Source organism: Amblyraja radiata, chromosome 33 (genome assembly GCF_010909765.2).
Source record: "Amblyraja radiata isolate CabotCenter1 chromosome 33, sAmbRad1.1.pri, whole genome shotgun sequence".
In the NCBI taxonomy this organism is placed as follows: Eukaryota; Metazoa; Chordata; class Chondrichthyes; order Rajiformes; family Rajidae; genus Amblyraja; species Amblyraja radiata.
The window spans coordinates 20221142-20237041 of NC_045988.1; the positions used below are offsets into that span (position 1 = coordinate 20221142).

Sequence of the window (15900 nt, forward strand, 5' to 3'; positions counted from 1 at the left end):
GAGTTACTCCCGCACTTTGTGTCCATCTTCGATGTAAACTAAAGCTTCTTATGATCCAGGAATAATCCCTAAATGCCCCTTCTGGCCAACTAGTTTAGTCTGTAGATAGACACAAAAAGCTGGAGTAACTCAGAGGGTCAGACAGCATCTCTGGAGAAAAGGAATAGGTGACGTTTCGGGTCAAGACCCATCTTCAGACTGAGAGTCAGGAGAAAGGGAAACGAGAGATATATACTCTGTAGTTATAGAGAGATATGGACTGGGCGATTGCTTTGTTGAACACTTTCTCTCAGTCTGCCTGGACCTACCCAATCTCCCGGATGCTAAACACTTTAATTCCCCTTCCCATTCCCACACTGACCTTTCTGTCCTAGGCCTCCTCCATGGTCAGGGTAGCCTAAATGCAAATTGGAGTATTAGCATCTCATATTTCGCTTGGGCAGCCTACACCCCAGTGGCAGGAATATTGATTTATCTAACTTCAAGTAACACTTGCATTCCCTCTCTCTCCATACCTCCCCCACCCGAGTCGCACCAGTTGCCCGTTCTCACCTAGCAAGCAGCTAACAATGGCCTGTTTCCTTTATCAGTGTTACTTTTTTGCATATCTGTCATTCATTTGTTCTATATATATTTACATCACCTCTCGTTTCCCTTTCCCCTGACTCTAGTCTGAAGGAGGGTCTCGACCCGAAATGTCACCCATTCCTTCTCTCCAAAGATGCTGCCTGACCCACAGAGTTACTTCAGCATTTTGTGTCCATCTAGAACAGATGTTAGGTGACTGCTCCTGAGATTTCAGGCCAGAACCACAGGATGCAGAATGGGTGGTGACCGCTAACAGATGGAGTGCGTTTATGGCTTGCAAACCCTCCTTGTTTATTGCAATTAGCTTCTTGTTTACTCTATGCACTGAAGTATGTCCAGTCTCCCTTTAACCTCAGTCAGAGCAGCACCAGATGTTAGAATGGCTGCAAATTCCAACCTTAACTTTGTGCTTGACTTTAGTTATTAACTTTTTGTGACCCGCCTCCCCCATCCCAGGTTTGCCAGTGTCCATCCCAAGTCCCCTTACACAGCTGGATCCACACAATTTTCTGCATGGGCACTTTTAGTGTTGTGGAATTTCCAACTGGTAATTAAAGAGCAATACTGCGAGGAATCTGATTGAGAGACAGGGTGGGACATCCAGTGGTGCAGAGCTATGAAATACCTACACTGCACACGATATGAATATTTAATCTCTCCTCACTAAATGTCATTGTTTGCGATAAACGTTAAGGGCCTGTCCCACTGTACGAGCTAATTCAAAAGTTCTCCCGAGTTTCCTCTGATTCGAACTCGGAGAATTACGGTAATAGCCGCTCGTAGGTACTCGGGGCTCTCGTGGACATTTTTCAACATGTTGAAAAAACTTCACGAGCTTACCGCGTTGCCTGAGTACCTGTCGTTAGCGTTACGAGCGTCCAACGTACCCGCTACTTACATTCTACGTACATACCACGAGTTTGATTTTTTTTTAAACTCGAGAGAGCTCTTGGGTAAACTCGTATAGTGGGACAGGCCCTTTACACTCAACTGCATAAGGATTAGGAGCAAAACAATACAGAGACCAGGTTAAGGTAAACCTCCACAACCTCCCACATACTTTTCCCCCACTCCCTCTCTCTCTCCTGTGCCCCAGATAGACCCCCACCTATTTCTCCCCTCCCCCTCTCATTCCCCCTATATTCCTTCATCTAGCTTCACAATTCACAACTCTTCAATCCTTTCCTTTCACACTTTTTGGTCTTTTCATCTCTGGCCTTTGTCCAACCATATGTCTACGAGCACCTCACCCTCACCTGTATCAACCTATTACCTGCCAGGCTTTGTCCTGTCCCTCCACTCTGCCAGCTTTCTTGCCACCCCCTCCTACACTCAATCTAAAGAAAGGTTCCGACCCAAAATGTCATCTATCCATGTTCTCCAGAGATGCTGCCGAACCCGCTGAGTTATTCCAGCATTTTGTATCGCTGACTAATAGAGGAGCAGCTTCCCGAATTGATAACAACAGCAGTTGTGTTTGCTATAGCAACCTCAACAAGCAGTATATCATTCCCATGTAGTAATGCAGAGAGCAGCCAGAGCACCAGACAAAATTTATATTTTTTAGTCTTTTCTTCCCATCAAAGGCAAATTGATGAACATGCTGAGTAAAGTGTCAGGTAGATGACCCACTGAACCTCCCTCCTGAAACCCCATCAAATAAACCAATCTCCAAACACTTTCATTCACTGCACATGATGTCAAGAAATGGCTGGGAGTTTCACACGAGATAGAGCAAAGTCTATCAGATCAGACCAGGAAGTTCATTCTCATTCAGAACAAGCATCTAGCTTGATTTTCGCCCCAATAACCACCTAAACATGAATTCCCTCCACAGTGTATCGTGGCTGCTGTGTTTGTCAATTACCCAGGCACCCAGATTTCTCAAACCTGCAACTGCATACCGCCAAGAAAGACGAGCACAAGTGATCACCACCACCTGAAAGTTCTACTTTGAGTCACGCACATGCCTGACTTGGACATTATTTGCTAATTAGTTTAGTTTCGTTGAGATCAGTTTAGTTTAGTTTATTTTTGAGATACTGCGCGGACACAAGCCTACGGCCCTACTAGTCTGCACCGACCAATGATCACCCTGTACACGGGCATTATCCTACACACCTGGGACAATCTACAATTTACAGAAGCCAATTAACATCAATCCGCACGCCTTCAGAGTGTGGGAGGAAACCGGAGCACCTGGAGAAAACCCATGCAGTCGCAGTGAGAACATACAAACTCCATATAGGCAGCAACAGTAGTCAGGATCGAACCCGCATCTGGCGCTGTAAGGCAGCAACTTTACCGCTGCGCCACTGTGCCGCCTTTATTATGGCAGGCTCATAAACCTGGAATGGCATAGCTGACCTCCCTTCACCAAAGCACTACAGCAATTCAGGAAGCTGACTCACTCGCATCTTCTCAAAGGAAGTTATCAATGAGCAATACCAAAGAATGAATGTAAAAATATAATGTGTTAGAGAGATCAAGTTTCAGGAGTTCAATTAAATAGGAAGGGGTGGGTGGGTGGGGGGAAATTTGTGGGATTGGACCATTTGATCTCCTTCCGTGCTATTGCAAGGGTTAGATGAGATGACCTTCCACTGCATTTCTAGGGTACAGATTGAGAAGAATCGGAGATACAGGAAATTTTCTGTCTGTGATTGTGGACCAAGAACTTTGTCTGTGAGGTCCAGCGCAAATTGGAGAACAGCACCTCATATTTCGCTTGGGTAGCTTACACATCAGCAGTATGAACATTGACTTCTCTAACTTCAAGTAGCCCTTGCTTTCCCTCTCTCTCCATCCCCTCCCCATTCCCAGTTCTCCCACCAGTCTTACTGTCTCCGACTACATTTTATCTCTGTACCGCCCACTCCCCTGACATCAGTCTGAAGAAGGGTCTCAACCTGAAACGTCACACATTCCTTCTCTCCAGAGATGCTGCCTGTCCCGTTGAGTTACTCCAGCATTTTGTGTCTACCTTCGATTAAAACCAACATCTGCTGTTCTTTCCTACACACTTTGTCAATCTTTCTTCTTCAAAATTCTCCCTAGATAACTAGCTGAGGCTGAGCCCAAACATCAATTAATGATCAACAGGTGATAAACTCTCAAATGTGCCATCCTAATGGAGATGTCATTTTACCAAATGTAGACTTGCCATTGGATGGATATTCAATGAACAAGCAGATTAAATGGAAGTAGTAGTTTTAATATAACAAATTTAATGTAAAATTTCGTGGGCATGGGGAACATTGGATTCCTACCTGTACTCAGAGTCGTGAACAAAGACCCAGCTGCAGCACGGAAAGACACAGAATGCTGGAGTAACTCAGCGGGTCAGAAGGCATCGCTGGAGGAGATGGATAACCAGTTGTATTGCCCAGTCTCCCTCATGCGAAAAATATCTGAAGAAGGGACCCAACCCGAAACATCACCTATCCATGTTCTCCAGAGATGCTGCCAGACCTGCAGAGTTACTCTAGCATTTTATGTCATTCCTTGGTCAACCAGCATCTGCAGTTCCTTGTTTCTACACCAATCTACAGCAACCTTATCCAAATTATGAAATGCCAACTGTCACGATTAAACTGCATCTTCAACAATGTAATCATATCCTGAAGGAAATTACAAAGTCTTAAAAGGAAACACCGCTATTTCTGCAGTCCACTGTTTTGATGGACATTTGGCTATGTTGTTTGTTTAAATGTAGGGATTTGGCTCAATGAATTAAGGGCAATGTTGGTTTATAGCTGGAGTTGGCTTGCCCCTGAAATCAGTGGAGGGTGGTAATGAACAGGGAATCCAATCTACATTTCACTCAGACATGTGTATTTCCATTAGGGTGTTGGAATGGTTCATTTCATATTGGCCCCATAACTTTAAAATGTAACATTAGATAGTTGCTTTGCAACGGAGATAGAACTGGAGTCTAGGATTAATTGGTTGCCAATGTCAAATAGCCAGGACAATCAGAGTGGACCTAATAGACTTATGGTGCATCTATCCTCCAACAATATTATAGATGTCACTGAAATTGATTAAAACAAATGCTACTTTATGGAGAAGAAAATGTCTCCCCCCCCCCCCCCATCATACAGTCTTCCCCCCCCTCCCCCCCCCCCCCATACAGTGTACCATATTACACTGCACACTGTTGATTTATGTGCTATTGCCTCCTCTCTGTAAAAGGGTTTAATAGGTTCACAAACAACATGTCCCTCGTGGATCGTGCTTTTTTTTCCCAACTAACATTCGGCGAGACCAGGTACATAAATAGGCATCAGTGGGGAAAGACGGAGAGTGTGCACAGTCCCTAGCCACTATTTTACAGCCCAGAGGATTCATTCCTTTGGAGTAATTTCCCTTGAAGGAAGGAAGGTGATGTAATTGTCTTTCATGTCCCCTGCAAATAGCATGTGTTAATCAAGGAAACATGTGTTTCTTTTTCCTTTGAAATGGTTTCTGTGACCCTGTTCTGTGGTTTACCGAAGTGATTTGCACTCATAATGCTCACTCATTTGACAATGGCTCTAACGGCTTCATAAAGGCAGTGCCTGAGATATGTGGCATTACGGAAGTTTAAGGGAGTAATGCAATTGAAGAGGTAAGGCACGATTGAAATTGCAAGTCCAGTCTCGCACCAATATAATGGAAAATTGGACTGATAGTACAATATTCTTCACCAGATCCTGATCAGTGAATGGAACAGACCTTCCAGATAGAGTAACGGAAGCATTTAACAATAATATGCTCCTATACAAAGGGAACTAAATGTTCTTACAGATGAGTACGTTTAGTTGTACTGACTCGTCTCCTCAAGCATCAATATTTTATGATCCTGCAGCTACAGGTGTATTTTTTTGATGCCTGCACATAAATAACTATTGAATATGTACTCCTTCGACACAGGAGGCACAATACCAGAAGCAAAATGAAATGGGTTCTGTGGACATTTCTATGTGATAGAAATGAGTTACTGTGGATGAAGGTGTTAGTATTTCTATCACTAGTGGGAAGTCGTGAACAAATGAATATAGCTACAAAAGCCGAGGTTGGTCATTTAAAATTGTGTCTTCTCGCAGAGGGTAGTAAATCTCTGGCATTCTTTGCTCCCAATGGTGATGAAGGCCAGATCATCAGATATATTCATGGCGGAGTAGATAAATCTTTGAAAGATCGAGGGATTTAGGTACATGGGGAACTGGCACAGAAGAGTTGAAGCCAATATAGACCAGTATAGAACTGCCATGATCATATTGAATGGTGGGATAGACTCGAGGGGTCTGGTGGCCCACTCTTGCTCCTATGTTCTTGTGTTCTTGTGAATGCTATGTTAATCAATGGCAAGCATTTGCAGTATTAGTTTTTCAGTTTAGTTTAGTTTAGCGATAGAGTGCCGAAACAGGTCCTTCAGCCCACCGCAGACTAGTGATCCCCGTACACTAGTAATATCCTACACACTAGAGACAATTTACAATTTTACCGAAGCCAATAAACCTGTACATCTTTGGAGTGTGGGAGGAAACCGGAGCACCTGGAGAAAAGCGGCTCTGGCGCTGAAAGGCAACAACTCTACCACTGTGCCAACTTACAAACAATGATACTTCCACCCTTGCAGCTCAGTTTTAAAGACACATTCTCTGATCTGTATTGACCACAGCTGGGTGCAGTTAGACCAAACAAGCACAGCAGCCAAGCCAGGATGAGATAAGTTAACTCATCCCCCGCTCCTGTTTGCCATCTTGTTGACTTTCTGTGGATGTTTGGTGAGCGCAGAATCAGGCCATTGTGCGACGGTAACTCCCAGTTGAGGAGCCACATGTACTCACCTTCCAAGGTCAAACTTGGTCATCTTTTGGGGCTCAGAGGATAAGCAGCTCTTGTAAAATAATGAAGGAGTTGAATGGGGTGGGATTGGGTGGAAAAGAAAAACACTCAAAATCATTGCAACAGCCCTGTGTTCAATAGCAATATTCCACTCTGAGTATGAAAGAGTGTTGCTTGCATGGCAACATGTGCTTTTAAAGTCAGGACCTCTACAACGCAAACACGTGGGTTTGAGAAGAAGCAAGTCGGAATGGAAAGCAGCAGCGGGATGAGAAAAAATAATAATCAGCCAGCATGATTATGCTCTTTCTCAGTCTACTGCCTTGATCAGCAGCGGGTGAAGGACTCCTGGTCCCACCATGATATGCAGTAGATGTTCATACTTAGAGAGCTAGGTAGTACTGAAACGGGCTCTTCAACCCATCCTGTCCATACACACCATCAAGTGCTCAGCTACATTGATCCCATTTACCACCCTTTAACCTGCAGGGTTCAATGATGTATGGTCATGTGGTCTGAGAACATCATGATGCAGGGACCACATACATTGTGTGTTCTTTGCTGTTAGAATTAGGATGAACACTTGTTCAAAGTTTCTGCGCCGTATCATTTTACCAGTAAGTCGAATTTATCAACCAATACCTCGCAATACCCAAGAGCCATGTTAGGGTACATTAAATACACAGTGTTTAACATGTAAGTTGACCTATGGTTCGGAAGGCTGCTTCTTAGCTTTAAGAACTGACGGCAAAGATTGCACCTGTTGGGCTGCATGCTGAGAATTGCAAGAAGTTGCAACACATCAACAGCGTAGATATCAGCGATGTTAACGTCAGTGCGGAGTAAAGCCCATTCTCTGACCTTGTAACGGGTCATCTCTCACAAAGTGTCAAGATATTCAGCAACATTTACATGCCAAAAACGCATGGAGCAACTTCTCAGCCAAGTTGTTCAACCAAAGCATTTCTGCTCTCAACCAAGCTGAAATGTAAAGGGCCTGTCCCACTTTCATGACCTAATTCACGACCTCTGCCGAGTTTGCCCTTGACTCAGACTTGCAGAATGGTCGTCACGAGGTCGTAGGAGGTTGTAGCAGGCCGTGATGCTAGTCGTAGGTACTCGTGGCATCAAGTAGGTCGGGGCGTTTTTCTAGCATGATGATAAATGTCCACGAGTAAAAAAGATCATGAATTAGGTCGTGAAAGTGGGAAATGCCCTTAATTATGCTGAATGTTATCCACACATAAACACAAGGGGGGTGTAAAAATCTGAAAGATTTTGTTATCCTTTCAGCTTCCAAAGTTGGTCCTAGGCTGCCCATAGGATCTGACATCCCATCAATAGTTTTGTTCAAACTCGTTATTTGGATCGTGGGTTAATCCACCACACTAGCCTCTGATATGCATAATCTGCTGAAAGAAATAGTGTGGTATTAAAAATAGGCTGCATCCTTAAAGTAGAAGATAGACCCAAAATGCTGGAGTAACTCAGCGGGACAGGCAGCATCTCTCGAGAGAAAAGCTTGTTTATGTAAACCTGGATCAACTAGTTCTGTTTTTCTGCACCTCATGTGATAGGTCAAATGCGAATAGCAAGTGCCAAGTGCCCCTAAGGAAGAGGCACCAGGATCTTCCAGCTAGAAGTTCCATTTCTAGTGTGTTAAAAAAAGGATTGTTATTGGAAATTATTTAGTAAGTGATGCTGGAGTTAATTAGTAAAGGATCTGTCTCACTTGGGCGACCTAATTGGCAAGTTTAGAAGAGTTTAGGACAGTTTGAAAAAAATGTCATGTTGAAGACCTCCTTCGACTATGTAGAAGATCTCCCTCGACTATGTTGAAGAATAGCTTCAACTAGTTTCAACTAACTACGACTAACTACAACTAACTTCGGGAGAATTGGACACCGAATAGTGGAGAGTGAAGACGACCTCCTTCGATCTCCTTCGACCTCCCTTCGACTATGATGAAGACTATCTACGACTACCTTCAACTACCCTCGATTACCTACGACTAACATGCCGACCTACTATGACTAAACCTACGAGTAAAAAAATATCGATTTTTTCCATGGCGACATTTTTTTACTCGCGAGCATTTTTCAACATGTTGAAAAATACGCCGCGACCTAGCTGAGGCCTCGAGTACACAGGGACAACTCTCGAGCATGAAGGAGAGTTACAAAGACCTCCTACGACCTCGTGTCGACCATGCTGTGAGTATGAGACGAGGGCAAACTCGCCAGAACTTTCGGAATAGGTCGCCCAAGTGGGACAGCCCCTTTAGTGATCTTGGAATTGATGTCCTAGTTAATAATTAAGTGATGATGGAGTTGATTCTGGAGTTAAATAAAGAGTGATTCTGCTGGTGATGTTAAAGTCAATCATTGAGCGATGATGGGATTTTTTAATGAGTGATAATGGAGTTAATTACCAAGTGATGCTAACGTTAACTAGTGAGGGTTGTGGGTTTCATGTTGGTTTTAATTACCAAGTGATGACAGGGTTATTATCCACTTTAATTAATGAGTGATGCTGGGACTAATTAGTGCGTAGTGATGGAGTTGATGTTGGACTTAATTAGTGAGAGATGCTGAAGTTAATTAGTGATTGAAACTGGAATTGGCATCAGTGATGCCGGAGTGAATTATCGAGCGACAGTAAGGTAACTATCAGTGTTTAATTAGTAAGTGAAGCTGAAACTGATTAGCAAGCAATGTGGAGTTAGTCAGGGAATGGTGTGGAATTAATGTCAGTTTGGTTTAGTTTAGGTTAGGTTAGTTATAAAGTGTGGAAACAGGCCCTGTGGCCCACTTGTCGGTACCGACCAGCGATCCCCACACATTAGGGACAATTTACATTTATACCAAGCCAATTAACCTACAAACCAGTACATCTTTGTAGTGTGGGAGGAAACAGAAGATCTTGGAGAAAACGAACGGGGAGAACATACAAATTCCGTACAGCCAGCAACTGGAGTCGGGGTCAAATTAGGGTCTCTGGTGCTGTAAGGCAACAACTCTACCACTGCTCCACCATGCCGCCCTGGTTATATGGAGCTAATCAGGGAGTGATATGGAGTTAGTCAGAGAATAATGTTGGAGTTGCCAGTGTTATTAGCGAGTAAGATTGAGGTTAATTAAGGAGCGACAATTGAGGCTGCAGTTCTCCAAAGAGTGATGTTGAGGCTGATTAGTGTGTCATGCTAGAGTTAATAAACTAGTGATATTGGATTTGATGTTACAATTACTTAATAAGAAATACAAGAGTTGCAATGGTGCTTTTTCTGCAAAAACCCAGTTAAATGACATAATACTTTAATAATCTCAACTGACTCTTGCTAATCCTGGCTGTATAACATATCATTGACATTTCTCATTTTTAAAGGATACGTTATCTTTGTATGAACCTCAGAATCTTCCATCTGATTATTTCACTTTAGGTTAACCTCTGCCAACAGAAAGCAGAAGCCTTTACTAATCAATCACCCACCGAACTATTTCCACAGTTTAGGATATTTGAGATGTTCAACTGTCCAAGTCTCAACGTTCCCTGAGCCTGTCAGGTAATAGGTGAAGATAGGCACAAAAAGCTGGAGTAACTCGGTGGGTCAGACAGCATCTCTGGAGAAAAGGAATGGGTGGCGTTTTGGGTCGAGACCCTTCAGTGAACAGAGGTTAGGAGGTGGGAGGTGGGGGTGGGGGGGGTAGGCATAGGTTTGGACAAAGGCCAGAGAAGGAAGAAAGGATGTGAGACAAAAGGATTGAAGAGTAGCTATGGATGTTGGGGCCTGAACATGATGGACCTCCCGCATATTATGGCCTATTCTGAGGTAATTAACCTCCAGTGATTGCAGCTACCCTCCTTGTTCCTCCCTGTCACACTCATACACACACAGCTTTAAAGTGCATCCCAGTGCGATGTGTATTCAGATACAATAATAGGCTCAAGGGAGAGAATGTACATCGGTAATCTAATTGAAGGGTTCAGTGGTCATTTAATACTGTCATCAGAACCCCGAAACCACATTAGAGTCGTAAAATTAACTTGGGACATCAACTCTTACATGATAAATTATATTGTAAGGACCTGCATTCTGTCACAAGCTTCCTTCAATATTTCTCAAATGTCAATGACAAGTTTGCTGGCAGCTCACAATACAAGCACATTGACAGACCCACAATTGCAATAGAATTCGTATACATCCTTCAAGAAACAAATTGTGGTAAAATAATGTATGAGGCACTGCTGTCTGGAGGACAATGTTGCATTTAATAGACAGAAGAAAGCAATTGAGTGGGCAGGTGGGTACTGACCACATACACACACATTTGATGTAAAGTGTGGTGATTTATGGGTGTGAAAAATGGACATAGGAGTTGAGGGGGTGGGGGGGTCAAAAGATAATTGTAAATATAGAGGACACGAGGGTGGAGTAGTTGATGTAATCCACATAGACTTCAGTAAAACTTCGACAATGTCCCATTTCAGAGTTTTGTTCAGACAAAACGTGCTTAATTGGCAAATTGGATCTCAATGTGCCGTGGTGATTGTGGGTGATGGTCAAAAATTACCTTTGAGATTAGAAGCCTGTAAATCACAGGATTCAATGCTGGGTGATTTATATACACTAAAGATTTGTGTGGGCGTGCATAAGAGGGTGGGGAGCGTAAGATTGTGTGCGCGAGGGAGCGCGCGTGTGAGAGAGTGGGTGTGCGAGAATGCGTGTAGGAGTGAATGTGTGGGAGTGAGTGCGTATACATGGGCTGTGTGTGTGTGTGCTCGCGGGACTGTGTGTGTGCTCGCGGGACTGTGTGTGTGTGTGCGCACTATATAAGTCACTTTCACCTGCCTCAACTGATTCTACTTGCTCTATTGAAAATACACCAGGTTATATAATGCTCCTGCAAGCTAGCGGTGGTGAGTATTTGCTGGCAAAAACCTTCAGCAAAATACGGAACCTTCTGGATGATGCAGCAATTCCTACATCGGCTATATTCCCTTCATCCACAAAGGCCACACAAAAATTGATAATGCTGCTGCCCCTAGTGCATTTCCAGAGCTCCCTGGGGAGATATTGCGAATACATCTTGTGGATCTAATTAATTGCCATATTCCTGGGCCTCTGTAATATATGCTGGGTGGGAGCCATGAGTCCACTTTAGCTTGCTGAATGTTTTTTTGACTGACTGCAGGGTTAGATGTTACTTTAGGTAATGGGCATATCTCCTATCCATCTGCCTGGGAATATTCATTAATTCACATCAGTGGAAAACAAATTGAATTACCAGAGGAGGGAAAAATGAGCTGCTGTAATTTTGTGTAGTTTCAGGAAGGAACTAATGTGTACATAGATCAAGGGTGATGTGGGCCATTACAAGCATTAATGGAACTGCTTGGGACTGAATAAATACAGGATTTACTTAGCAAATGCTGATTAGGCTCTTTTTAGTCCGATCATGCTGATAGAACGTAATTGTTACTTTTTATACAGTGTAGCTGTGGCAGTTCTACTGAAGTGTGCAATGCTACAACAAGTAGCACAGTGGGCGCAGCGAGTGGCGCTGTAGCGCAGCTGCCTCACAGCGGCGGAGATCCAGATTCAATCTCGACCTCGGGTGCTGTCTGTGTGGAGTTTGCATGTTCTCCCTGGGACCGTGTGGGTTGCTCCTCTTTCCTCCCACAACCCTAAAACGTGTGGGTTTGTAGGTTAATTGGCCACTGTAAATTGCCCCAAGTGTGTAGGGGGGTAGATGAGAAAGTGGAATAATATAGAACTAGTTTGAATGGCTGATCAATACGTGGTGTTGTCACGGTGGGCCGAAGGGCCTGCTGTTTCTCTAAAACGTAAAAATGAAAAACTAGGTCATGGTACAGAAGGTGCCGCTCGTAAGATAATGATGGTGATATCCAGGGGTCATAGCTGGGGTTAGGTTTCTGTATTCGGTTGATCTTGCATGACACATGCAAGGCACAAATTTTGAAATATCAGGCAAGGACATAAGACCTACTTACCCACGCATCATTGTCACCTGCCTGCCTTCTCTCTGGCTCGTTCTATCTTCCAGAGCACATCAATTTTGATTTGAACTTATTTGTTCTGTCAGTTTCAACTATTTTCCCCTGACTAGCGATCACAATAGCATTATTCCCACTCACTCTGATTCTATCAGAGTGACCTTGTTTTAAATTGTGATTGTGTGGATGGGAAGCTGTCATCAAAACACACGACAGGCTTCTCCCGGGTAATGAACAGGTTCTGTTTTTTACAGACGTCCATATGTCGATGTATCCATAAGTCGGAAAATACACCAGCACTCGCACCGTATGGTAACCATAGCTCCATGAATGACATTACAAAACATGGCGGCGTCTGCATGTGTAAATATGCAAAAGGTTTCACCGTGCAGTTGCATATGTGACAAAGAAAGCTTTATTGAAGAGTTGAACCATCAAAAGCACATATGCCCGATAACAAAGAACAATTGCTAAAAGTTGAGAGTGAGAGAGAAAGGAAACTTACGCCCCTGTCTCACTTAGGAAACCTGAACGGAAACCTCTGGAGACTGCGCCCCACCCAAGGTTTCCATGCGGTTCTCGGAGGTTGCAGGTGGTTGCCGGAGGTTGCAGGTAGTGGAAGCAGGTAGGGAGACTGACAAAAACCTCCGGGAATCGCATGGAAACCTTGGGTGGGGCGCAAAGTCTCCAGAGGTTTCCGTTCAGGTTTCCTAAGTGGGACAGGAGCATAAATTCTGCCTTTCAAAGGATCAAAAGCATGTAGGCGTTTGAATTTAATAACATTATGGATGGTGTGGGAAATTTGGGAGCTTTGGGAGTTCCACTATTTGCCAAAGATGGGCGTGAGGACGGTGTGGGCTACTGTTCACATGTATCCAATTGGCTGCAAGTGCGGCACGGTAGAGGGCGGCATGGTGGCGTAGCGGTAGAGTTGCTGCTTTACAGCACTTGCAGTGCCAGAGACCTGGGTTCGATCCCGACTACGGGTGCTGTCTGTACGGAGTTTGTACGTTCTCCCCGTGACCGCATGGGGTTTCTCCGAGATCTTCGCTTTCATCCCACACTCCAAAGACGTATAGGTTTGTAGGTAAATTGGCTTGGTATATGTGTAGATTGTCCCTAGTGTGTGGTGGATAGTGTTAATGTGCGGGGATCGCCTGTCGGCGCGGCCCCAGTGGGCCGAAGAGCCTGTTTCTGCGCTGTATTTCCATAAAAAATAGGACATTGTTGGCCATAAGGTCTGACCCCTATGTTTCCTTTCAGTTGCACAGTGGAAGTAGACCATGTGGTCTTGAGTGTGTCCCTTCATTCAGTAAGCTACTGATAGACAAAGATGATACACAATACAATAGTAAAGTAGAGGAATAGGTCCTTCGGCCCACAATGTTTTTGCTGATCTTGATGCTAAGATAAACTAATCTCATCTGCCTGCACATGATGCCTACTCCTCATGATCATCTTAGGAGTAAAAACCAGGAACTGCTGATGCTGATTTACAAAAAAATGTCAGAAAGTGCTGGAGTAACTCTGTGGGTCAGGCAGCATCTCTGGAGAAAGAGGATGGGTGAAAGTTGTTTCATTTACTGACATTAAGTAAAAATGGCAGCTACAGGAAGGATGTTGTTAAACTAGAAAGAGTGCAGAGTAGATTCATGATGACGTTGCCAAGACTTGTGGGGCCGAGCTATAGGGAGAGTTGGGCAAGCTAGGATTTTGTTCCTTGGAGCACAGGAGGCTGAGGGGTGATCTTACGTACGTGTATACAATCATGAGGGGAACAGATAGGGTGAATGTACAGAGTATTTTAGTCAGAGTACGGGAATCAAGAATCAGGCGACATAGGTTTTAGGTGAGAGGAGAAAGATTTAATAGGAACCTGAGGGCTAAGTTTTTCACTCAGAGGTGGGTATGAGGAACAAGCTGCCAGAGGAGGTAGTTGAGGCAGGTGCTATACCAAAATTTAAAAGACATACACGGATAGGAAAGATTTAGAGGGATATGGCTAAAAGCGGGACTCGTGTTGATGAGGCATCTTGGTTTGCATGGGCAAGTTGGGCTGAAGGTCAATGCATATTGATATTTTGACATAGACCATACATTGAATCCTTTGGTGAGGCAAAGATCTCAATCCCGCATAGTCTTACTCTACCACCTTCCAACAACTTCTGCTGCTCTCAGTATAAATCGCAATATACCAAGTCCACGTCCTTGTATATCTTACTCTGCCAGTGTATGATTGTACGGTACATCTTGCTCCTTCTGGTTTACATGCCGCCTTGCCCCTTTCCCTGCTGAATGACACTTTGACTGTGACTCTTTTGGCTGACAGTGATCTTTCTCCCTTGTGCCGCCCTAGTCCTGCGTGACGAGTTCCGCCAGGCGCCCAGTGATGTGGTGGTGGCGGCGGGGGAGCCCGCGGTGATGGAGTGCCTGCCACCGAGAGGGCACCCGGAACCAACCATCTCCTGGAAGAAAAGCAACGTCCACATTAGTGACAAGGAGGAGCGGATCACGGTGAGGACCCGGCATCACGGAACACCTGGGGCGGGAGGGAATGACAATTGGATTTGAGATCGGATTTTGAAATGCCAGTGAATTGTACTTTAGGCATAAGATTAGTCATTTTACATCAGTGTAACAGGGATTAAACCTGGTGAAGCTTTGTCCAGATCCAGATGGAAAAAACTATCTCTTGCCCCTTGTTCCCCAAGTTTCATTTCTGCAATGCCCATTGACATTTTGACAAAGGCCATTCTTTGAATCCCTTGGTGAGGCAATTACTTCAATCCCCCTTAGTCTTACCGTATCACCCGCCATCATTCTCTGCTCCCTTTATGTAAATGGCAATATACCACAGCATCTCAGTGTACCATGTCCTTGTATATCCTACTCTGCCAGTGTATGACAGTACTGTATATCTTGCCCCTTTCAGTTACCACACTTAAATATACTCTGGCCCGTCTAATTTTCCCTGCCCTTTCAGTATCCTGCCCCGTCATTGTAGCATCCTCCAATTTGTTGAAGAATGAGCCCGTCTTCTTTGCCCACGTGTGCCTGAGTACTTAATCTGAAGGAGGGTCTCGACCCGAAACGTCACCTATTCCTGTTCTCCAGAGCTGCCGCCTACCCCGCTGGGTTACCCCAGCATTTTGTGTCTATCTTCTGTGCCTGAGTACTTGGTGTATCTCATGGGAAACGTCGGTATGGGAGATGTTGACCTTGCCTGCTCTTCTAGATCCGAGGGGGAAAGCTGATGATCTCAAACACGAGGAAGTCTGACGCTGGCATCTACATCTGTGTAGCCACCAACATGGTGGGAGAAAGGGACAGTGAGCCGGCAGAATTGGTCGTGTTTGGTAAGTGAGGCCCCAAGGGTCTTTATTGTGTTGGGATGAAGGCTCTGTTCCTGTGATGCACCGTTCTAAGTGAGGTTTTTGTGACGTTTGTTGCTTTATGTTGCTGAAC

General features: G+C 44.4%; 1 protein-coding gene across 10 annotated transcripts in view; it reads left to right on the top strand.

The window, feature by feature from the left end:
• robo3 (roundabout guidance receptor 3) overlaps window positions 1–15900 on the top strand; it is a 503574-nt gene that overhangs the window by 332986 nt on the left and 154688 nt on the right. For all 10 annotated transcript variants that reach the window (XM_033049834.1, XM_033049836.1, XM_033049837.1 and 7 more), the window contains exons 3-4: window positions 14792–14949; window positions 15671–15791. In XM_033049834.1, the coding sequence (XP_032905725.1) occupies window positions 14792–14949; window positions 15671–15791 (279 nt within the window). The remainder of the gene's footprint in view (window positions 1–14791; window positions 14950–15670; window positions 15792–15900) is intronic.